The 23,714-nt window shown below is 54.8% G+C and overlaps 2 protein-coding genes and 1 long non-coding RNA gene across 14 annotated transcripts; 1 reads left to right on the forward strand and 2 right to left on the reverse strand.

The window, feature by feature from the left end:
* Positions 1–146: 146 nt before the first annotated feature.
* Positions 147–15,093, forward strand: ZSWIM8 (zinc finger SWIM-type containing 8). Of its 6 annotated transcripts, none has more exons than XM_036337132.1 (26): positions 147–354; positions 2,829–2,982; positions 3,224–3,318; positions 3,491–3,663; positions 3,840–3,947; positions 4,058–4,139; positions 4,274–4,394; positions 4,995–5,196; positions 5,311–5,486; positions 6,061–7,054; positions 7,788–7,919; positions 8,059–8,238; positions 8,338–8,521; positions 8,690–8,788; positions 9,601–9,725; positions 10,416–10,656; positions 10,754–10,912; positions 11,006–11,234; positions 11,404–11,693; positions 11,844–12,067; positions 12,568–13,056; positions 13,326–13,509; positions 13,605–13,781; positions 13,932–14,051; positions 14,373–14,483; positions 14,616–15,093. In XM_036337132.1, the coding sequence occupies exons 1-26, from the start codon at positions 147–149 to the stop codon at positions 15,074–15,076; spliced, it is 5,718 nt and encodes a 1,905-aa protein (XP_036193025.1). In that variant the 3' UTR covers positions 15,077–15,093. The 6 variants fall into 6 exon arrangements, with proteins under 6 accessions (XP_036193025.1, XP_036193026.1, XP_036193027.1 ...); XM_036337133.1 differs by having other exon boundaries at positions 13,326–13,485; positions 14,616–15,076; XM_036337134.1 differs by having other exon boundaries at positions 14,305–14,483; positions 14,616–14,969.
* On the reverse strand, positions 1,869–9,620 carry LOC118670158. 2 transcript variants are annotated; one of them, XR_004972241.1, is made up of 2 exons: positions 9,504–9,620; positions 1,869–2,185 (listed from the first exon to the last, which is right to left on the reverse strand). It is a non-coding gene; the product is annotated as an uncharacterized LOC118670158 (long non-coding RNA). The 2 variants fall into 2 exon arrangements; XR_004972240.1 differs by lacking the exon at positions 9,504–9,620 and adding an exon at positions 2,809–2,921.
* A 121-nt stretch (positions 15,094–15,214) lies between the features above and the next one.
* On the reverse strand, positions 15,215–23,505 carry NDST2 (N-deacetylase and N-sulfotransferase 2). Of its 6 annotated transcripts, none has more exons than XM_036337139.1 (15): positions 23,185–23,501; positions 22,540–22,644; positions 19,555–20,905; positions 19,300–19,387; positions 18,829–18,983; positions 18,460–18,645; positions 18,090–18,218; positions 17,775–17,957; positions 17,588–17,684; positions 17,099–17,222; positions 16,798–16,972; positions 16,434–16,604; positions 16,225–16,334; positions 15,923–16,025; positions 15,215–15,833 (listed from the first exon to the last, which is right to left on the reverse strand). In XM_036337139.1, the coding sequence occupies exons 3-15, from the start codon at positions 20,557–20,559 to the stop codon at positions 15,708–15,710; spliced, it is 2,652 nt and encodes an 883-aa protein (XP_036193032.1). In that variant the 5' UTR covers positions 20,560–20,905; positions 22,540–22,644; positions 23,185–23,501; the 3' UTR covers positions 15,215–15,707. The 6 variants fall into 6 exon arrangements, 3 of the variants coding, with proteins under 3 accessions (XP_036193032.1, XP_036193033.1, XP_036193034.1); XR_004972237.1 differs by having other exon boundaries at positions 15,787–15,833; positions 16,225–16,380; positions 16,554–16,604; positions 23,185–23,505; XM_036337140.1 differs by lacking the exon at positions 18,829–18,983 and having other exon boundaries at positions 18,460–18,674; positions 23,185–23,502.
* Positions 23,506–23,714: the final 209 nt, after the last annotated feature.

The following is a 23,714-nucleotide window of genomic DNA, read 5'->3' on the forward strand; positions in this document are numbered from 1 at the left end:
CCTCGCCCGGCACGGCCGCCCTGAGCGCCCCGGCCACCCCCAGCCCCGGCTCGCCCCTCAGGCCCGGGGCCTCCCCTCAGTCCCCGGCCGGAGGCCCAGGCCCCGGATCGGCGGGGGGGGACCCGGCCCCGGGGGGTGCGGGCCCCATGGAGCTGATGTTCGCGGAGTGGGAGGACGGAGAGCGCTTCTCGTTCGAGGATTCGGACCGCTTTGAGGAGGATTCGCTCTGCTCCTTCATCTCCGAGGCCGAGAGCCTCTGCCAGAACTGGCGGGGATGGCGCAAACAGTCGGCGGGGCCGAATTCCCCCACCGGCGGCGGCGGCGGAGGTGGCAGCGGCGGTACCCGAACGCGAGGTGAGGGAGCGCGGGGGAGGGGCGCGGGCCGGCCTCGGGGCCCGGCGGGAGCTGTCCCCGCCCGGGAGCTGTCCCGGACCGCGCTGCTCCGAGCGCTGAACGCACTTCAGGACTCGCTTCCCTGCTCTTTCTGGGGTGGCTTCTTCACACCAGCTGGCGTGTCCGTGTGTCCGTGTGTGTGTGTGTGAGAGTGATTTGGGGTGATGGCTGGGAAACCCTGCGGTGGATAGGATTATGAGCGACAGGAAGTAGATCTCTTGTGGTTCGTTGGCCTCAGAGGTGGGCAGGGTCCTCCGGGACTTGGGGATACTCACCCAGCTCAGCCCACGGGGAGCGTGGCGAGGGGTGGACTGTGAGGACGTGGCCATTGGAGGTCACCCCGCTGCAAAGTGCGTCGGCCTCTTGTTGAGGGTGGCGATCTCTGAGCCCCGCGGCACCGAGAAGGGGTGACGCTCGGAAGAAAGTGGAGCTGGACTGGTCCGCGCGAGGCGATGCCGTAGTTGCACAGGTTTCGATCGGACGCTTGGTCCCGGCCACATTGAACATCTGTCACCAGCCAAGCCCGGGACCTGCATCAGAGCCTTAGATTCCCGTCACCCGGGCCCTGGGGGAGGTGGCGGGTCATTGGCTCCCGAGTCGCCTTGCGAGCACTCCTCCTGCTTTTCACCGAGCTTTCTTCCTGGGGTCTTGCGGTGAGCGAACTGGTTGTGCTGGGAAGAATTTTGCCTTAAAGGGGCTGGAGAGAAGAGTGACGGTAAAAGCAGCTCAGGACTCGCCACATCCTTTCTCGGCCGTTCCCGTGGCACAGTTTGTGTCCTGGGCCTCCTGGAAGTTGAGGGGTTTGGCTTGTGCTTCTGCTCTGGCTACCGCAGGAGTCCTGTTTTCCAACCGCCCCACAGAGATTTCTGCACCCCCTTGGGACAGGGAGACGTGTCCCTGTGTTACTTTGTAGGAGTGACGGTATTCCACGTCAGTGGGCGAGAGAGCATGTGCTCTGTGTGCGCACACACACGCACACACGTGTACACTCAGGTCATAGCATCGCTTTGGGCCTTACATGGCTTCTCTGCCTCTTTCCCGCTTGCACGTGTGGGTGGCCTGGAGACTTGGAGCTCCCTCGCTCTGAAAAAGTAGGAAGTCCTGGTGGGGAAAGTTTTTAACATACTGGTATCTTGAACAGGTTAAAATCTAGGACATCATGTCATTCCCCCACCCTCCTGTGTCCCAGGCTACCCCCAGCTGCTCATTTGCAAAATAAGGAGATTAACATGGGGTTTTTTTGTTTGTTTGCTTTTTGATTTCAAAGAGGAAGGGAGAGGAAGAGAGAGATAGAAACATCAATGATGAGAGAGAATCATTGATTGGCTGCCTCTTGCATGCCCCCCACTGGGGACCAAGCCCCCAACCCAGGCATGTGCCCTTGACCGGAATAGAACCCACGACCCTTCAGTCCTCAGGCCGGTGCTCTATTCACTAAGCCAGAACGGCTTGGGCATGTGTTGTTGTTTTTTTTAAAAAAGTTCCTTTCAGCTCCATGATTTCTGATCTTATTTCTAATCTGACTAACAATTTGGTGAGATATGCAGTCTGTTGTATTCCACTGCTGTTTGATTGAAATGATGGGAAAATTTGCAGTGGTAACTCCACCCGCCTCCAGGTGATTCCAGTTCCGTGGGAGAGCCTGCTTGCTCTCCCTCTGCCCCAGGGCTTCCATTGTGGGAAGTCAGGGTTCTGGTGCCCCAAAGAAGTGCAGCCTCTCTGGCTTCTTAAGGCCCCTCTGTTTGGGCTCTGGTCTGTCTTCCCTCCTTAAATAGAGGAGGCCTGGAGTCATCTAGAGAAAAAGGGGTAGTACAAAAGCAGTTAGAGAAAAGCATGTCAGAGGAGAGACCTTAACAATGTAATACGAATAAAGGGCTAAGTATGTGGGAAATTGTATATGGGAAATTAAATGCGGAAGCTTGTGAAAGGTGTTACTTGCTAGCATCCTGAAACACACCTGTTTGACCAGGAATTTCTGGGATATCCCTTGTATCTTCTGTCTAGACCAGCGATTCTCAACCTGTGGGTCGCGACCCCTTTGGCGGTCGAATGACCCTTTCACAGGGGTCGCCTAAGACCATCCTGCATATCAGATATTTACATTACGATTCATAACAGTAGCAACATTACAGTTACGAAGTAGCAACGAAAATTTTATGGTTGGGTCACAACATGAGGAACTGTATTTAAAGGGCCAGAAGGTTGAGAACCACTGGTCTAGACCTTAGGTAGCAGGCTGTGGGCTGGGTTGTGTAGCTCCCCTTCCCCAGGTGCAGTTGTAAGCGTCAGTGTATCCTGACGGGAGGGCCCTTTGGTTTTCATCCCGCTCTCCCCTGTCCTTCATAGTGAAGGTCGGGCCCACGATGTGGCACTGGCATTGGTACCAAATGATCATGGCTCTTTATTTCCCCTCACCTCAACCTTGGTTACCAAAGATGGACTGGTGATCCCATTGGTGGAGCTGTCAGCAAAGCAGGTGGCATTTCATATCCCATTTGAAGTGGTGGAGAAAGTTTACCCCCCGGTGCCTGAGCAGCTGCAGCTCCGGATTGCGTTTTGGAGCTTCCCTGAGAATGAAGAGGATATTCGGTGAGCCTACAGGACGGGTGGTGGGAGTGGGGTCCTGATATTTCACAGTGTTCTGGGCTTTCCACCGAACAAAGGAGATACTGTATTTGGAGCTGTAGTTAGAAGACAAGGGGAGGAGGAGTGCCTGGGATTTTTCCCAAGAGGGAGTGATACTGCGGGGAGAGGGCCCAGGGCATTGTGGTCTCTGACAGGGTCTGTAGAGGTTATTTGCTGAGTTGTGCTATGTCCTCTTCACTCCCAGGCTGTATTCATGCCTGGCCAATGGCAGTGCAGATGAGTTCCAGCGAGGGGACCAGCTGTTCCGCATGAGGGCCGTGAAGGACCCACTGCAGATAGGTAAGAGTCCCATCATGCCCTGCGGCACTCCCTGCTCCTCCCATCCCTCTGTTGTGAATTAAGGCATACTGCAAGAAGCTGGAGCAGGTTGTCTGAATAACGGCAGGACTAGAGTTGAGGGCAAAGATATGTCTTGATGGCTCTTCCTGACCGTACCCATGTTTCTCCTCAGGGTTCCACCTGAGTGCTACGGTGGTGCCACCTCAGATGGTCCCTCCCAAAGGGGCCTACAACGTGGCTGTGATGTTTGACCGCTGCCGGGTCACTTCCTGCAGCTGCACCTGTGGCGCTGGGGCCAAATGGTGCACCCATGTCGTGGCACTCTGCCTCTTCCGAATCCACAATGTGAGGCCCTCCCAGTTTATCCTGGCCCTATCCTACGCTCCATCCCCCCTTTCTCTGCTGCATGCCTGGCCACCATGTGAGCCCCCTTGCCTCCCCTACTCTGCCTCTCTAGCTCTAATTCCAGCATCAGCAAGCCTTTTCTCAGGTTGTTCTGTTTCTCTGTCTGTCCCCTCCAGGCTTCTGCAGTCTGCCTGCGGGCCCCAGTCTCAGAGTCCCTGTCTCGGCTACAGAGGGACCAGCTGCAGAAGTTTGCTCAGTACCTCATCAGTGAGCTCCCTCAGCAGGTGAGTGAGGTTGGCACACCCTCCTCCAGCCGGCTCCAGCACTGCATGACTAGCCCTCCTATGAGGCCCAGGCCTCCTTGGGTCACCTAGGCCTGCGTTCCTTCCCCCAGATCCTCCCCACCGCCCAGCGTCTCCTGGATGAACTCCTCTCCTCCCAGTCAACTGCCATCAATACAGTGTGTGGAGCCCCAGGTGAGTGTGGTGAGAAGAAAGGACAGCAGGAAGATAGAAAGCTGGTAGTGCAGAGCGCCACTTACTAAAGGCTTGCTGTTGTCAGGCAAATCCAGGCGCCTATCTCTAGGTGACTGACTGCCTATCACCCCCAGACCCCACAGCAGGGCCCTCGGCCTCTGACCAGAGTACTTGGTATTTGGATGAATCGACACTTACTGACAACATCAAGAAGACATTGCACAAGTTCTGTGGCCCCTCCCCTGTGGTCTTCAGGTAAATTGGGTTTTTCCATTTCTGTGTCTGGTAGAAGGGAAGCATTCTTCAGGCTGTTGACAGATCCTTTGTTCTGTTTATTCTTGCACCTCCCATCTTTTATTCCCTGCACCAGTACAGTGCCTGGCACACACATGTCACTGATGAATCAATGGATGATGATAGATTTATATAGTCATAAAGTGGTCTGTTTTTAGCTAGGTAGAGCAGAAGTTATTTTTCTTCCTTTGAGGGGTTGGGAAACTGAGGCAGAGAGCGATTAAGAATTTTTGTCATGGACATCCTTTCTTCTGTGTACTCTGTATTTTGGGTTAGAGCCCTTTTTATGTCAAAGCCCTGTTGCACTTTCATCTGCTTTATTCAGTCCCAAGCACAAGGGGTTGGCTGAGGGGATCCCCTCATTGCAGAGGGGTCCCTGCCACCTCTCGGCTGAGGGGGGAGATAAGGCTCTGCATAAGATGGGTCCAGGTGGGGGCAAAGCCAAGGCGCTGGGTGGGGCTGGCAGTGGGGGCAAGGGCTCAGCAGGTGGCGGGAGCAAGCGAGGGCTGAGCAGTGAAAACAGCTCCCTGGTCATCACTTTCCGCTCTACTCCTTTCACAGTGATGTGAACTCCATGTATCTGTCTTCCACGGAGCCTCCAGCCGCTGCTGAATGGGCATGTCTGCTGCGCCCTCTGAGGGGTCGGGAGCCAGAGGGTGTCTGGAACTTGCTTAGCATCGTGCGGGAGATGTTCAAACGGAGGGACAGCAATGCTGCCCCCTTGTTGGAAATCCTCACTGACCAGTGCCTCACCTACGAACAGGTAATTCCCCAGAGCTGGGTAGTTGCATGATGATTCATTTTCTCCTTCTTTTAACCTCATCTCTTCTCTTTCTCCAAGCTATTAGGCGCATCTCAGAGCTCTTTTTGTTTCCAGATAACAGGTTGGTGGTACAGCGTGCGCACCTCAGCCTCACACAGCAGCGCCAGTGGGCACACAGGTCGTAGCAATGGGCAGTCAGAGGTGGCAGCCCATGCATGTGCCAGCATGTGCGATGAGATGGTCACACTGTGGAGACTGGCTGTGCTGGACCCTGCACTCAGCCCCCAGCGGTGAGTCTCCTCTTATCTTTACCACAGCCCGGAGACTGGGCCAGCCCCGGACAGACCGAGCCCGTCTCCTTGTACACATTCTTCTAGTGCTAGGGAAGTGAGGGTGCTGAGCATTAGCAGTGGTTCTCAACCTTCTGGCCCTTTAAATACAGTTCCTCATGTTGTGACCCAACCATAAAATTATTTTCGTTGCTACTTCATAACTGTCATGTTGCTACTGTTATGAATCATAATGTAAATATCTGACATGCAGGATGGTCTTAGGTGACCCCTGTGAAAGGGTCGTTCAACCGCCAAAGGGGTTGCGACCCACAGGTTGAGAACCGCTGGCATTAGGGTTAGTCGACTTATGAATCCTCTTAATGAGAGGCTTTCTTCCTTCCCTCCCCTAATAGCACCCGCCTTCCAAAATCCCTGGGTGTTGGAGTGATGTCTGTAGGTGGGGCTGGCTTAAGAAGTTCTTCTGTGGTCCTTCCCTATGCTCCCTCGGTATATACCTCCTCCAACCCAACCCCTTCATCCCTTCTCAGTGCAGAGTGTAGACCCCAGCACCCTTGCCCCTTTGTTTGCACAGCCGCCGGGAACTGTGTGCGCAGCTCCGGCAGTGGCAGCTGAAGGTGATTGAGAATGTGAAGCGGGGACAGCACAAGAAAACCCTGGAGCGGCTCTTCCCTGGCTTCCGGCCAGCAGTGGAGGCCTGCTACTTCAACTGGGAAGAGGCCTACCCGCTTCCCGGTGTCACCTACAGCGGCACTGACCGCAAGCTGGCCCTGTGCTGGGCCCGAGCCCTGCCCCCTCGGCCAAGTGCCTCCAGATCTGGGGGCCTGGAGGAACCCCGGGAGCGGCCCCGCCCTCTTCCTGCTGAGCCAGCTGCACGGCCCAAGGAGCCTGGGGCCAAGCGCAAGGGGTTGGCTGAGGGGATCCCCTCATCGCAGAGGGGTCCCCGCCGCCTCTCGGCTGAGGGGGGAGATAAGGCTCTGCATAAGATGGGTCCAGGTGGGGGCAAAGCCAAGGCTCTGGGTGGGGCTGGCAGTGGGGGCAAGGGCTCAGCAGGTGGCGGGAGCAAGCGACGGCTGAGCAGTGAAGACAGCTCCCTGGAGCCTGATCTGGCTGAGATGAGCCTGGATGACAGTAGCCTGGCCCTAGGTGCAGAGGCCAGCACCTTTGGTGGATTCCCTGAAAGCCCACCACCCTGCCCTTCCTCTGGTGGCTCCCGAGGCCCTTCTGCCTTCCTTCCTGAACCCCCAGATACTTATGAAGAAGATGGTGGCGTGTACTTCTCAGAAGGGCCTGAGGCTCCCACAGCTTCTGCTGGCCCCCCTGGCCTACTACCTGGGGAGATCTGTACCCGGGACGACCTCCCTTCCACAGATGAGAGTGGCAGTGGGCTCCCCAAAACCAAAGAGGCAGCCCCTACAGTTGGAGAGGAGGATGATGACTACCAGGCATATTATCTGAATGCCCAAGACGGGGCTGGGGGCGAGGAAGAGAAGGCCGAGGGTGGGACTGGGGAAGAGCACGACCTGTTTGCTGGACTGAAGCCACTGGAACAGGAGAGCCGCATGGAGGTGAGGAGACTCTGAGGGGTGCCTTAGCCACAGCGGGGAGAGGGGCCATCTGACTCTAGTTGTGAATGTCAGGACCATAGCATGACTTAGAATCCTATAGTAGGTTCCTGTAGGCCTCCCTGCCTATAGTCCATTCTTTACTGATTCCATATTAGTTTTCCTGAAATGTTTGTGTTATTATGCTGCTTAAAACTCCAGTGGTTTCCCATTGCCCTTAGTTTAAAAAATGAAAGTCCTTGGCATGACGTATGAGCGTTCACTTGGTCTGATCTTTGCATGTTTCTCCAGCCTCGTCTGTAGTGTGTCCTTTAGTCATGTGAACCATTCCTGTAGCTTGCCATGCTCTCTCGCATCTGTGGTTTTGCACAGATTGGCCTTTCTGCAGAGAATGGACTTCCCTCACCTCACTGGTGGAGCTCCTGTCCCTTGTTTAGGTCTCAGAGATCTTAGAGATCACTTCCTCCAGGAAGTCTCTGAGTCTGTCCCTTTACCCCAAGTCCCAATGAGATATCCTACCTACCTGTATCTCCTTGACCTTTCCTGGTAGCCAGCTTCACACAGGTTTGTGTGTTTGTTTCGGTAACCAGGCTGAGTTCCTGTGTTATACCCAGGACCAGCATGGGGCCCAGCATATAACAAGTACTTATGGGGTATTTGCTGCATGAGTGATTATGGTGTCCTGCCCTTGGAAGTTGAGGCTTCAACCTGTCTCGTGCCCATGTCCTCTCTCCAGGTATTATTTGCTTGTGCTGAGGCCTTGCATGCGCATGGCTACAGCAGTGAGGCCTCCCGCCTCACCGTGGAGCTTGCCCAGGACCTGCTAGCCAACCCACCCGACCTCAAGGTAGAGCCGCCCCCTGCCAAGGTGAGAGAGACTCCCAACCCTCCCCCTCCCTGCTTACCCCTAACTCTCTCCCATGCCCCACCTCAAGTGAGAGCCGCCTCCTCCCTCCACCAAGGCGAGCCAGACTCATCTGCCTGCCTCCTTGTGCTTCTCTGCTTAGGGCAAGAAGAACAAGGTATCTACCAGCCGTCAGACCTGGGTGGCTACCAACACCCTGACCAAGGCGGCCTTCCTGTTAACAGTGCTAAGTGAGCGCCCAGAGCACCACAACTTGGCCTTTCGCGTCGGCATGTTTGCCTTGGAGCTACAGCGGCCCCCGGCTTCTACCAAGGCCTTGGAGGTCAGAGGTTCTATCTGAGCCTTGCACGCTAATCTCAGAGCCTTACATGTTGGTCTCCATCGAGGTGTTAGAGGTCTGCTCTCCCCCCTGTGCCCTCAGGTGAAACTGGCATATCAAGAGTCTGAGGTGGCTGCTTTGCTCAAGAAGATTCCTTTGGGTCCAAGTGAGATGAGCACCATGCGGTGCCGGGCAGAGGAGCTTCGGGAGGGGACACTCTGTGACTATCGGCCTGTCTTGCCTCTCATGTTGGCCAGTTTCATCTTTGATGTTCTCTGTGCTCCAGGTACGGTGTCTGACTCTACGGCAAGAGGGGAACTCTGAGGCAGGGGCAGCTTTCTCTCAGGAAAAACCCATCTGGCAGGGTCTGGAATGATGAGGGTCTTGGGTTCTCTCCCTTTCATTTTTTCCCATGATACTTCTGTCTGCCTGACTTACCCCAACTTTCATCCAGTGGTTTCTCCCACGGGTTCCCGGCCCCCAAGTCGCAACTGGAACAATGAGATGCCTGGGGATGAGGAGCTGGGATTTGAGGCAGCAGTTGCTGCCTTGGGTGAGTATGTCAATGTCCTGAGCATGTCTGAGCTAAGCCTGGCCCAGACCTTGAAGGTCATGAGACATGGGCCTTGTTCCAGAGGGCCTCCACGGTAATGGGGAAAGCCAGAATGACATGTATGAGCCAAGTAGTGCCTAAAAGACAGTTAAGAATTTAGGGTAAAAATGTGTGCTCTGGGTTTTGAGTGTTAAAAGGGCAGTAAAACAAAAATCTAAGGAAAAGCCTCAGGGAGGGGGTAGAATATGGAACATGGCTTAAAAGATGAGTTAAGCCCTGACCAGTTTGGCTCAGTGGATAGAGCGTCGGCCTGCGGACTGTGGGGTCCCAGGTTCGACACTGGTCAGGGGCATGTGCCTTGGTGGCGGGCACACCCCCGGTGGGGGGTATTCAGGAGGCAGCTGATCGGTGTTTCTCTCTCATCGATGTTTCTGGCTCTCTATCCCTCTCCCTTCCTCTCTGTAAAAAATCAATAAAGTATATTTAAAAAAAAAAAAAAGATGAGTTAAGTTCTAAGTAGGGGAACAGAATATATTAGGGCAATCAAGTCTTCGTGAGAGTGAGGAGCCCAACTTCCCTAAAGTGATGGATGTGCTGGGAACGTAGAGAGGGCCAAGTTATGAAGGTCTTGAAAAGCAGACCAGATCTTAGCTAGGCTGGGTGTAATAGGCAGTGGGGACCTGGCATAGGGGATGTGGGTTGGACCAGAACTCACCTCACATGCTGGTGCCTGAGGAACCCTGGCCTCTTTATCTTTGTTGTCTTGGGAGTTATGGTCATTCTCAATTCCTATGAGTCCCTCCATCTCACAGGCATGAAGACAACAGTGAGTGAGGCAGAGCATCCCCTCCTGTGTGAAGGCACACGTCGGGAGAAGGGTGACCTGGCATTGGCACTAATGATCACTTACAAGGATGATCAGTCCAAGCTCAAAAAGGTAAGGGACTGAGGTACTGGGAATTTGACAGGCAAAGAGAGTAGATTCCACCATTTGTCTTGGGTTTCCAGTAGAATGAGAAGAGTTATTCTGCCCATAGAAGATAAGTGGGTAATCTTGGGAACACCTCATAAAGAATAGGAGAGACCAATGATTCTTACAGGAGCGCTTGGGCAGGAGTGTGGAAGAAGAAAAGAGAGGGCATAAAGTCAGTCAGTCATTCATTCACTTGTTTCAATACTTACTGAATATCAGTATACTCAGCCCTGCGCTAAGTGTTAAAGAGGATACCAAGATATTTAAGCCAGCCCCTATTTTCAACTGGTGTGCTGCAAGAATTTTTAAAACCTGCAATACCTGACTATTTAGTCAGGGGCACTGATGTCTTTTCCTTTAGATTGTCAAATAAAATAAATGATAAAGCTAACACCAACAATACTGCAAAATTTTAGTTATTTATGGGTGTACTGCAAAGTTTTAGTTACTTATTGGTGTACTGCAAAATTTTAGTTATTAGTTTATGGGTGTCACGAGATGAAAAAGGTTGAAATCGCAGTTCTAGAAGGTTTTCCTAGCGTTACAACTGGGAAGTCTTCCTGAGGTGGTAGTATTAAGCTGTTTTCAGGAGATAGGAAAGTAATTGGAGTCTGGAGATAAAGGGCATCCTGTCACCTCTTCTCTATCCTCCAGATCTTAGACAAACTCTTGGACCGAGAGAGCCAGACACATAAGCCACAGACCCTGAGTTCATTCTACTCATCTAGCCGCCCAGCCACAGCCAGCCAGAGGTCTCCTTCAAAGCATGGGGGCCCGTCTGCCCCAGGGGCCCTGCAACCACTGACCTCAGGCTCTGCAGGGTCTGCTCAGCCAGGGAGTGTGGCAGGGGCTGGGCCAGGCCCCACTGAGGGCTTCACAGAGAAGAATGTGCCTGGTGAGGTGGGGGCACTGGGCAGGGAGATGAATGGTATGGAATCATGTTGGGATCCCCTTTCCTGGGTTAATCCCAATGTCCTATTTTTCCCACCTAGAGAGTTCCCCACATTCTCCCTGTGAGAGTCTCCCATCTGAGGCAGCTTTGACCTCAAGGCCAGAAGGGAAGGTTCCCAGCCGCTTGGCACTTGGCAGTCGTGGAGGCTACAATGGACGCGGCTGGGGCTCCCCAGGGCGGCCTAAGAAGAAGCACACAGGTATGACAGCCCATGGGATGATGCGGTGGGAAGGATATCCCTGAAGTCTGACTTCTGGAGTTTCTGAGACTGACTTGTCTTTTTGGGGGTTAGGCATGGCCAGCATTGACAGCAGTGCCCCTGAAACAACATCGGATAGCTCCCCTACCTTAAGCCGGAGGCCACTTCGAGGGGGCTGGGCCCCCACCTCTTGGGGTAGAGGACAGGACAGTGACAGCATTAGCAGCTCTTCCTCAGATTCCCTGGGCTCCTCGTCTTCCAGTGGCAGTCGCCGGGCCAGTGCCAGTGGAGGGGCCCGGGCGAAGACAGTTGAAGTTGGCAGGTCAGTGGGAAGAAATACCTATCTTTGATCTGGCTCATCCTCGGAGCCACATTCCTAGTTTAATCCAAATATTGTCCCCCCAGTGTCTTTACCCTGGTCTTTCCCAACCTACCTGGACACCCATTTCAGAGAAACCCCAATCCCCATCCCTCCCCCATTGCCCCTTCAGGTACAAGGGCCGCCGTCCTGAGAGTCATGCCCCCCATGTACCCAATCAGCCGTCAGAGGCAGCCGCACACTTCTACTTCGAACTGGCGAAGACGGTGTTGATCAAGGCAGGGGGCAACAGCAGCACTTCCATTTTCACACATCCATCTTCCTCAGGGGGCCACCAGGGTCCTCACCGCAACCTGCACCTTTGCGCCTTTGAGATTGGGCTTTATGCCCTTGGCCTGCACAATTTTGTTTCTCCCAACTGGCTCTCACGTACCTATTCTTCGCACGTTTCCTGGATTACAGGTAAATCCAATGTTTTGATTTGGGCGTGGGAAGGGGATTAATTGATGGAGAGGCGAGCCTTATCCTTTTGGAGTTAGTGATGAATGGTGACAGACACACCATTCCCACTCCCCAGTGGTGCTCATGCTCTGCTTTTCCTCCTTCCCCAAGGCCAGGCAATGGAGATTGGCAGTGCAGCCCTGACCATACTGGTAGAATGCTGGGATGGGCACCTGACGCCTCCCGAGGTTGCATCCCTGGCTGACAGGGCATCACGGGCACGAGACTCCAATATGGTGAGGGCAGCTGCGGAGCTAGCCCTAAGCTGTCTGCCTCATGCCCATGCATTGAACCCCAATGAGATCCAGAGGGCCCTGGTGCAGTGCAAGGAGCAGGTATTTCTATGGGCTATGTGGGGACCTGTTTTGGGGTATTTGGGCATGGGGAAAGCTTATAGTCCATATCCTGGAATTCACAAACTATCCAGTTTGTCCTCTCATGATGACACAACATATTGATGTTCTTTCGCTACCATAACTTTTTAGCTTACATCTCTGAGGTTAGGATTGTTCCTATTTTACAAATAAGGAAATAGAGGCTTATAGTTTACATGCCAAGATGATCACTTAGGGAAGGCCTTGGGGACATGATGGGACTTGGAGGGAACAGAGTGGCTAAATTAGTTTGGAACTGGGACTATAACCCGGGTTTTGACTTCTACTGGTCAGCAAATATTTGTTCAGTGTCTTTGTGAAGCTTTCACTGCTCTGACAGACTCTGAGCATTGACTCTGACCTCTAATGCTTCCCTGGGAACCAGCCAACTCTGGGGGAGATGGAATGTGATCCCTGAATAAAGCCCTTCCCCCTTAACCCTTTGTGCCCCTCCCTTCTAGGATAACCTGATGTTGGAGAAAGCCTGCATGGCGGTGGAAGAGGCGGCTAAGGGTGGGGGCGTATACCCCGAAGTGCTGTTTGAGGTTGCTCACCAGTGGTTCTGGCTATATGAGCAAACAGCAGGTGGCTCATCCACAGCCCGTGAAGGGGCTACAAGCTGTAGTGCCAGTGGGATCAGGGCAGCTGGGGAGGCTGGGCGGGGGCTGCCTGAGGGCAGGGGGGGCCCAGGGACTGAGCCGGTTACAGTGGCAGCAGCAGCAGTGACAGCAGCAGCCACAGTGGTGCCAGTCATTTCAGTGGGGTCCAGTTTATATCCAGGTCCAGGACTGGGGCATGGTCATTCCCCTGGCCTGCACCCCTACACTGCTCTACAGCCCCACCTGCCCTGCAGCCCTCAATACCTCACCCACCCAGCTCACCCCGCCCACCCCATGCCTCATATGCCCCGGCCTGCCGTCTTCCCTGTGCCCAGCTCTGCATACCCACAGGTGAGACCAGTGTTCTCCGGGGGGGGGGGGGGGGGGAGCGGGAGGGGTTTGGCATGTGGGAGAACATAAGGTGTTCATGGGGGTTGGCATAGGGTACGCTGGGAGAATAGAGCTGTCCAAGAGTCCTCAGTGAGGTGATGGGTGGGAGTCTGGGGGACCCAGCCCAACTAAGGAAAGAAATGTAGGGATACCCAGTTGTGGGATGAAGGGGGGAAAGTTACATACTAATATAATTTGGTATCTTCTTTCTCTTTTCTTTCTGCCTCTAGGGTGTGCATCCTGCATTCCTGGGGGCTCAGTACCCTTACTCGGTGACTCCCCCCTCACTTGCTGCCACTGCTGTGTCTTTCCCCGTCCCTTCCATGGCACCCATCACAGTACATCCCTATCACACAGAGCCAGGGCTCCCACTGCCCACCAGTGTGGCCTGTGAGTTGTGGGGACAGGGAACAGGTGAATGGAGGGGAGGTACACTGGGCAGGGGCAGGAGGGAGGGAATTTCCTCTGCCCCTCTTGGGGCTGTTTCTCACGTGGCTCTCATCCCTCAGTGAGCAGTGTCCATCCAGCATCCACGTTTCCAGCCATCCAGGGTGCCTCATTGCCTGCCCTGACCACACAGCCCAGCCCTCTGGTGAGCGGGGGTTTTCCACCACCCGAGGAAGAGACGCACAGCCAGCCTGTCAACCCACACAGCCTACACCACCTGCATGCTGCCTACCGTGTTGGTGAGAGGTCCCTCTCTGTACCCCCATGCCAGGGGCTCTTCAGTGACAACCCCTCCTATACCTCTTAATTTGTTTACTGTGGGGTCAGGTACCAGTTTGGGGTAGAGAACGAAGATGCAACCCCACCATGTGCCCACTCTTTTCTCCCAGGAATGCTGGCACTGGAGATGCTGGGTCGCCGGGCACACAACGATCACCCTAACAACTTCTCCCGCTCCCCCCCCTACACTGATGATGTCAAATGGTTGCTGGGGCTGGCAGCAAAGCTGGGTAACACCTCCCCTCCCCAGGACCATTGTCCACCCCTACCTGCTTCCCCCACTTTCCTATCCCAGACCTCCTTCCTAGCTCTTGCTCAGAGTTGAGGCCTTGGTCGGGTATGTGTGCGTGCGCGGGGGACGGGGGGCTACCTCAGCTCCTGGGGTGGAGGGAGGCTCTCTGCCAGGCCAGAGCTGAGATAAAAGTTGGGTCCCTAGGGCAAAGGTGGCCACCCCCGTCTCATGCCCCTCCCCCTGCCCCCCAGGAGTGAACTACGTGCACCAGTTCTGTGTGGGGGCAGCCAAGGGGGTGCTGAGCCCGTTTGTGCTGCAGGAGATCGTCATGGAGACGCTGCAGCGGCTGAGCCCTGCTCATGCCCACAACCACCTGCGTGCCCCGGCCTTCCACCAACTGGTGCAGCGCTGCCAGCAGGCATACATGCAGGTGACAACCCAGGAAGTATGGAGCAGGGTGGAGCACCTCCTGGGCAGGCACGGAACAGATCACCCAGCATGTAAGTGCAGAGGGGGCCTGGTTCTGTGCTGAGTAGCTCATTCTCCACACATCCTCTTCCAGTACATCCACCACCGCTTGATTCACCTGACCCCTGCCGACTACGACGACTTTGTGAATGCGATCCGCAGTGCCCGCAGCGCCTTCTGCCTGACACCCATGGGCATGATGCAGTTCAACGACATCCTGCAGAACCTCAAGCGCAGCAAACAGACCAAGGAGCTGTGGCAGCGGGTCTCACTCGAGATGACCACCTTCTCCCCCTGAGTCTGGCCAACCTAGGGCCCTATACAGGGAGACAAGCCTGTGGCCATGGAGGCCCCTCACACAGGGGAAGTGAATCTTGGCTGGACAGATCATCCCCACCCAGTTCCCTCGTAGCCCAGACTGGCAGCTGCTCTTGGGCTATAGCTTGGGGCCAAGATGTCTCAGACCTTAGAAGCCTAGGGTTGGGGGAAACAGCCCAGTCTGGGAGGGGGCGTTGGGTGGCCTCTGGTATTTATTTGGCATTTATAAATATATAAACTCCTTTTTTACTCTAGTCTGCCTGGGTGTTTCTCTTCTTTCCCTTGATGAGCAGATGAACCTTAAACTGTAGTGGGGAAAAGTCTGAAACTTGCTTTATTCTATGTTTCTCCCACTCCAGTAAGGTAGACAAAACAGAAAAATAAGGATGTTTATTAAGGACATTTCTAGCCCACAGCTAGGGCTCATACTCAGCTCTATGAGCCACTGTCGGACCTCATCCCCATTCAATGTGAATGACATTAGGGAGGCCGGGCCACAGGTAGATCCCATTAATCCCACAGTAAGGGGTCCCTCCCATAGCCAGGTAGCCAGGTATAGCCATACTGGGGGGGATGAAGAGGGTAATCTTTTGATTAAAACATTCCTCTATACCCTGCCTCTAATTCCTTACCTTCTAAGACCATGGGTCAAAGGTGGCTAGTACCATAATGTGGGATTATCAAGGGAAGCCCCTATATCAGACCCCAGAACTATGGGAAAGGGATGCCCTTCCCTTCTCAGCCATCCCAGGACTGGGGGCCACTGAGGTAGAAGGGGAAGGGGCCAACTCAAATCCCGTTATGGGCCCTTCTCTGGGCTTGCCCCTTAGGGAAACGGGCTTTCTTTGCTGGTACAGAGGCAGTGACGTTAACCCAGACTGGAATGCTGCAGTTCTTCCTGAAGCCATGAGGGCACTGGCTGTCCAAGCCGGCTCAGGAGCTTCGACAGCTCCAAATTGTGGTTCCGAAAAAAATCCGTAAGGAAAAGTCGGGACTGGGGAGGAAAATGAAGGCATAAACAGTAAGGACATAGAATCAGATCTTAGTGGTGTAGAGGGAAAACCTGTCCCAGAATTTACTTACTTCACTGTCCATATCTGGGTACCTCCGACCTTTGCTCTTGCCTAGACAGCGAGTCTTACCACCTTCAAGTCCCTGGCACCAGAATCCCTTTCCTTCATCAAACCTGCTCAACAGGAACAGGCCGTTAGTGGGCAGGAGAAAAAAGAAATCCAAGCCCCATAAATTTATACGACCTCTCCCTGCCCATAGGGACACATGTCTTCCCTTGAGAGACAGGGTAAATTCATGTCTCTTCCAAACAGACATGGCCAACCTGCTTCCCCATTTCCTCCCTAATCCTCTCCTGGATCATGGTCTCCCACCTGAGGGTCTGTGTGTAGTTCTGAAAGGGTGTGATACCCAGGAACTTTTGGATGTTTTCCATTGAAGCAGCCGGGTTGGTACGCAGCTCTTCTCCATCCATAATCAGCAACTAGGGACAGGGATGTGGTTACTGCTGTATTTCTTAGAAGTCTGGGCTAAAGGGAAAAGGGCGGGGGGAACCCCAATGAGATCTATTGGGGGACTGTACCTGTCCAGAGGGGTAGTAAGTCAGCCAGCGTTGTAGATGGGTAGAATAGTAGCCAGGGACAAGACAGCGCTTTTGCAAGGAGCGAAGTGCCAGAGGGGCCTGGGAGGAGGCTGAAATCACCTGGTAGAAGGTATAGTTCAGAGCAGCTGGGTCTCCATGTGCTCGCTGGTGCTGAAGGACAGGAATAGGCAGAGAAGGGATTGGTGATTTAACAGAATTACCTGCCATACTCTTGGTCTGGGGAACAGATAGCATAGCACCCCACCCCAAGGCACTAGTTTAATTTCCCTACCCTTACTTCTGTCTTTCTAGCAGTCACCACAACTCCACCCTCAAACCTAATGTGGCCTAGCTTCAGGCTCACCTGGTACCAGGAGTAGGCCCTGTCAGCAGGGTTAGTGAGCACAGTGATGATCTTGGCTCGTGGTAGGAGGGCAGCCCCCCGCCGTGGTACAACTTCTGAGTCAAAGTAGGTGGCACTTTTTTCAAATAGGAAGTCAGTGCTAGCATTGGAAGGAACAGGAAAGAAGTCCATGTACCTAGGAAGCAGCAGAGAAAAGAGGCAGAATGAAAAGCCAGATGTCTGTGCAGTGGAAGCTGGAAGAGGGTATTCTGGGGGAAGGGAGTGTTCCTCTGAGAAGTATTCCAAGGGGTCCCACTCTCACCAGTCAATGCCCTTATGGTAATTAGGGCCACTGAAGAACTGAATCTCCTCAAAGGTGCTGGGGCTAGGGAAATTGCTGGTCACAGCTGGGTGCAGGCTCAGGAAGAAGTGAACAGCTGTGGTCCCTAAACAGGAGAGAGTCCAGGCCATTGTGGGAGAGAAGCCAGCTCAACAATATGAGCTTAAAGAAGGTGAGAAAATAACCACTCTGGGTAATAAAATCCTCTAGAGCCAAACTACAACGAGAGAAGGAACATCTGAGAGAGGCCCAGGGAAGGGTTAAAATAGTGGTGCTCAGCCTTGACTGCATCTGAATCACTTTGATCTTTTAAAACAAAACTCCATAGATGATTCTGATAAACAACTGAGGTTAATAATCACTGTCTCAAGAGGCTGGATTAATGGGGGACAGGTATGAGAAGGGAGTTCCTTGGCCAAAGAATCCTTTAAGTTTAAGGCAAGGCAAGAGAAATTGGTAAGAATGACTCACCTGTCTTCTGGGGTCCCACAATGAGGAACTTGGGGAGCCGATCACAGGTTTTCTCCTTGGACCAGATATCTTTGTGCCTCTTGTCGTCACAGGGATTCTGAAGGTGAGGCCAGGAGTCAGATGAGGCCTAATCTTTTCTTCAACCCCCACCTCCATCATGTCTCTGGTCAGCCTGTTCCACCCATACCTGCCAAAGGGGGCTTCGCTCTTGAGGGAAGAGTTCAAAGTACTTTTGTGCAAGAGGGACAGGAGGAAGGGTCTGTAGGCGCAGCCGGGTCCAGCACTGGAGAAAGCGCACCAGGCTCTCAAAGGTGTACAGGCCCAGTCGATCATTTCCATAATTGGACAGATGGGTCATAAATATGCTGATCTGCAAGGGGATGCCTGCATGTCAGAGCTGGACAGCCTACTACCCACCTCAGAATCAGGCGTGGTGAGCAAAGGTCCAACCTGCAAACACTCTGACTCTCCAATCTTCCAGCCCTTCCTCTTGGCACCTTACCGGATTGAGCAGTACTGTCAGAAAGAGCTCTCCACCTCGGATGCTCCGGTCCAGTTCACGAGAGCCTCCGGGATACTCATTATAGAAGATTGTGTGAGTGAAGAGGCCACATGTCTGCCGTGGCAGCACCTGGAAGGAAAAGAAATAGGGAGAGATGAGATTTGAAAGGTAAAATGAAGAGTAAAGTACTAAGCACTCAGCATGAAGTTACAGCAAGAAAGCTCTTGTCACGTACTTTAAGAATTTTCACCCTTCTACCCACTTTTATATAGATAAACTGGACTGGCAGTTAACAGGACATAGATCAATGCAGGTCAGAGGCTGTCAAAACGTGGGAGTTCAATTCAAGTTTGTTTTGGGAGTCCCTCACCATAATGCCATTGTGAATGAAGCCACGGCGGTAGCGGGCAGGGCGGAGATGAGGATACTCCTCAGTGCTGGTCACCTGGATGCCCCACACAGACTTCCAGGCCTCATAGAGCTGCGTGTGGACGGGGTACACACCAGAGTGGTGGGGGGCCACAGCATACCCCAGATCCGTGGGAATCCCATGCTCCTGGGAATGGCATAGACTCTCACCAGGACCTGGTGAGGTTTAGGGAGTAGAGGGTAAAGAGGGTGGGGATGCCTACACAGAAAGGAAAATGGAAAGGGTAGGGAAAGGGTACCCCATGAGGGGAAGGTTGAAAAGGAAGCATTATTTCTGGGAAAAAGTTGGGTAAGAGATCCAAGGTCTCACCACAGCAAACTGTTTGTTGAGCCTCATTTGGTCGGCCAGCACGGAGCGATTGTGGAACAGATGCGGCTGCATGTGGCTCCACATGTGGGGGAACCACCAGAACTCTCTGCGGTGCTTCAGCAGCATGTCATCCCCTGCATCCTCCTCCTCTGTCCCTGTGACCACACACTGACCACTGAACACAGTCAATTAGCCCCTCTGCCCTCCTCTGTTCTGTAGCACTGACCACCTTCCATCCTTGGGACATGTGTCCATTTAAGGCTGCCTACTTGCCTACCTGCCAACTTGCTCTCCAGTCACCCATGCTAACCTGAATTCACACCCACCGCTAGCTCCTCACATCATTCGGACCCCAAGTCTTGCCCCAAATTGGGCCCCTTTTCTACAACTTGTCTACCTGGGAAAGTGGGACAGCGAATAGACAGATCAAACTAAGATTGACATGCTGAAGGAGCAAGGAAATAAGCTCACCAGTATGATAGAACTTGCCCGAGAAGCCCAAGTTGAAGGTGAAGTTGGGGACTAAGGTCCTGAGTTTGTTCTGGGTGGTCAACAGAGCCTGGGAAGAGTAGCAGGGACAGGAGAAGTCAGGAGACAGCAAACAGAAGAAAAACGAGTAGTGTTCTTCCTACCTGGAAAGGGGAGGGAGCGTACTTATGGCAAGCTCAGAATCAAGGGAGTCTAACAGGTCAGAGCTTGAGACAACTTGTAAGGGAAAAGACTGACCTCAACATCAGCCACCTTCATGCGGGTCCCTTCCTTGCCCACAAAGATGTCATCAATGTCTACCAAGATGTAGCGGTCAAGGTCCAGGCAGAGCCGCTTGCCAGTGAGATATGCAACAGCATCAACAAACACAAGTTTGTGGAGCCAGAAGGAAAGGCCATGGCCAAAGAGCACCCGCTGGATGCCATCGTGAAGTCCTAGATCTTGTACCACAGTGGGAAGCCGCGCCCAGCGAGGCACTGGTCCTGGCACAGGAGGCTCAGCTGACTGAAGGCTGGCAAGCAGCACGGGTTCATATGTGCTGTGATTGGATTGAAAGACGGTCCAGTCATCACCAGGCAATGGCCCCGGCTCCAGGCGGCTGGGGCGTGTGAGATGCAGTAGGGGGGCAGAAGGATTCACTTGGTAGTCCCGGAGCCCCAGGTTTGAGTATAGAAAAAGGGGAAAGCCCTTGAGCTGGGCACTCACTAGGCTATGCTCATGGGCTCGGAAAAAGCCAATGATGCCCACACCATACTCCACACAGTACCGATCTAGCCGCTCCCGACTCCAGGCATCCAGATTGACATACTTGAGCAGGTTCTCATAAATGACCAAGACAAAGCGGCCACGACTATGATCAGTGAGTGTGGGCATGTCCCCCCGGCCAGGGGCCAGCTCAGTGCTATAACGAAAACGGCTAGACTCCAAGATGGCCACAATCTCCTGCCCCAGCTGTGAGTATGCACTCTCCACAAACACAAGGACCACAGGCTCAGTTCGAACTGTCTCTGGAGGCCTGGGAGGCCGAGGTGGGACAGGAGGCCGTACAGGGCCAGGGCCAGCTACCCCACCACTGCTGCAGTCTCCCAAGGGCAGGGGCAAGGGTTCCTTGGCCTTGGGGCTGGTGGATACGTAGTAAGCCAGGAAGCCCATGGAGCCCAGACTGAAAGCGATTAACAACAGTATGAGGCGATGCAGTTCCAGCTGTCGAGCTGGGCGTACCACCTTCCACAGCTTGAGCATGGCGGGGGAGGGGAGGCAGGGGTGGGACTACCTCTTGGGAAAGGAGGTAGGAATTGTACAGGTTAGGGCTCTCCTGGGAGGGTGGAAGGATGGAAGGATAGGAAAACAGGGGAAAAGGATTCCCTCAGGGTCAGTTCCCTGAAGAGGTGGAGACAAGTTCTCTTAGTGCAGGGTGGGGAGGGAGAAGGGGCAACAGGGGGCAACTGGACAGAGTCCACGATGTCAGGTGACCATGGCCCCCTGGCCCATAGCTTCAGGATGCACAACTAGGCAGGCTCCACCCTTGGTCCCACTTGAGCTCCTCACATCAGAGGTCAGCGAAGTTCACGATTTCTGCCCTTCCTATCTGCAAGACAGAGAAATCGATGGATTATTTCTTCCTTGAAACGGTGTCATTAATCCATTACCCTCTTCACCCCATCTCTCTTACCTTCTGCTCACAGGATGATTTGTTCAAAAACAAAAACAAAAAAAAACTCCTGTAGAAGAACAACACAATCTGAGTCTCATACCTTAGCTTCAGAGGTTGATTCCCATCTTAGTCTACCATCTAAATTCTCCTCCCTGAGCTAAGCTCAGAGCTGGAGCAGTATATTCAAGGCCAAACAGCCCAGGAAGCTGAAAATGACCCTGCTCTGAAAGGAGTTCCCAGCCCATGACCAAGCAGTTGGCCAGCCCGCAGGAGCTCTGGTCTTGTGAGAAAGGGACAGAAAACCCAAGTCCCGTGCTCCAACGGAACATCCGATAAGGAAACGCACGAGTCTGATAATCTTCTTCATCAATCAAACTCAACATCACAGGCCAACAGCATTAACAGACTTAGTCAGGCGGACACTATTCAAGAGGAAAGAGAAATGGTGCTAGCTAGTCATTCTATTCGCTCCCCAGACCAGAAATTGGGGACTCCCTTCTCCACTGCTTACGAAATATTACTCATCCTCTGCCTTTCACCCCAGAGAGGCGACATCACTGGGAAAACCTGAAGGCTGAGTCCGAGTCTCTCCCCATCCCTTCCAGTTCTCCCTCCTAAGTCAGCCTCGGTGGAACTCTATCCCTATCCATGAACAGCTCAGAAGCAAGTCCTCAGCTAGCCTGGGGACATGGGGGACTGAGTCCTGTTATAAAAACGGAGAAAACTGAGTGGGACTGGATGCCAGAGAGAAATGCTAGTAAGTCACATCCAACCAATGGGAGAGAGAAGGAATAGGTCAGTGTGATGGGCAAACAGTTTGAAGGAGACCTAGTTTTGGAGATTTTTTTCTGAAATAGATGGACTGCTTCTAGTTAGTAGCTCTACTGTTGCTCTCCCCGTCTTTGCTGCTCCTAGGGAGGCCAGGGGCTGGAATTCCTCTCCAACCCCCCACCCCGAGGCGCACCCATCTCGGGAAAGATGAGGCAGAGACAGGGTCTTTCGGAACTGAGAGAGATGGTTTTGGAACAGTTCCGCCTTAGCCCGGGTAAAGCGAGCCGACATGAAAAGACAACTGGGAGAGGATCAAAAGGTGATGGGAAGGTGTGAATTCTGAGAATTAGAGGGCACTCTTTGGAGAAGACACAGCAGCGAGAAGAAGCCATTACGGGAAGTGGAGACTGAGGATGGATTACGTACAATAGTTAACATTAACTGAGAGCTTGATCTTCGCCAGACAGCCTTCTCAGAAGTGGTTCTCAACCTTCTGGCCCTTTCAATGCAGTTCCTCATGTGACCCAACCATAAAATTACTTTCGTTGCTACTTCATAACGGTAATGTTGCTACTGTTATGAATCGTAATGTAAGTATCTGATGTGCAGGATGGTCTTAGGCGACCCCTGTGAAAGGGTCGCTCGACCGCCAAAGGGATCGCGACCCACAGGTTGAGAACCGCTGTCAGGGCTCCCCATCTACTTCCTGCTCACGCCAGCCCTGAGGCAGGTGAGAGGCAGATACCGTGACCCCCGTTGTGCATGCACGTGGCTGGAGGTTCAGAGAAGCTGAGTACCTTGCCCCGCATCACACAGCGCCGTCGGTGGAGACCTGGGAGTCGCAGTCAGGCCTGTCGAGCTCCATGGCCCGTGCGCGTAACCACTGCATTTCAGCTTCAGACCTGGAAGAAGCGGCGACATGTAGGGGAGGGGGGGGGGCGGCTGGGGTCGGGGCGCGGCCTGCGGAAGGAGGGGCGCGGGGCCAGGGCGGTGCTGCGTGTGTGCAGCGGCGGGAGGTTCTCGGGGAGGCGGAAGGGTCATCGGGCCGGGCTGAGGGCCACCGTGACGGGCCCAGAGGGACGGGGGGCGGGCCCGCGCCGGGGGAGGACGCCCCGAGTGGCGACGCGGGTCGCGGATGGAGGGCCCTGCGGGGGGCGGGGGGGGTCACAGGTGGATGAGAGCACCGAGGTGAGCAGACGGGGAAGGGGCCGGGGTGCAGCGAGGCCGGGCTGGGCGGGGAGCCCCGGGGAAGAGCCGTCTGCGGGCGCGGAGGGGCCGATGCCACGGCGAGGGCGGCGGGTGGAGGGGACGCCGGGCGGGGGCGCAGGGCCGCGCTGGGCGCCGCCGGGGCGACCCCGCGGTGGGTCTGGAGGCGACAGGGAAAGTCTGCGAGGGGAGGGAGTGCGGGCGGCCGTGCGGGGGTGTCCTCAAGGGCAGCTCACCCGGCGGACGGGGCGGCGTCCCCGCTGTCCCCGGGCCCCGCCGCGTCCCCGGGCCGCCCGGCTTCCCAGCTCTCGGGGCCTCGGGCCGCGCCGCGGCGGCTCCGCCATCTCCGAGCGAACGCTCCGCGGCGGCCGGGCCCAACCAGCGCTCCCCCGGGGGAGGCGGCGCGCCGCGCCCGCGCGGTCCGCTCGGTCCCCGCCGCCGGCGGGTTTGGCAGCGGCGCGGCTCAACGCCGGGCGACCGGACGGTCCTCTGCGGCGACCCGCCGAGCTTCGGCCTCCTGGACGGCGTGCCCGCGCCCCACCCACGGAGAGGCACCCCCCCTCCCTGCCGCTTGGCACAGTCGGCGGAGCGCCGGCTCGGCTCACCGAGGGGCGGGGCCCGGGCGCGTCCACTCCGCCTGCGGAGGGGGAGCCGGGCCGGCCCACTGAGGCGGGGGGCGGGGCCCGGCCTTGGCCCAACACCTAAGGGCCCAAATGCCCCCTCCCCCTCCCAAACTCGCCTGGGCAGCCGGGTGAACTGTAAGCAG

The sequence above is a fragment of the Myotis myotis genome, unplaced genomic scaffold (genome assembly GCF_014108235.1).
Source record: "Myotis myotis isolate mMyoMyo1 unplaced genomic scaffold, mMyoMyo1.p scaffold_m19_p_15, whole genome shotgun sequence".
NCBI classification, from domain to species: domain Eukaryota; kingdom Metazoa; phylum Chordata; class Mammalia; order Chiroptera; family Vespertilionidae; genus Myotis; species Myotis myotis.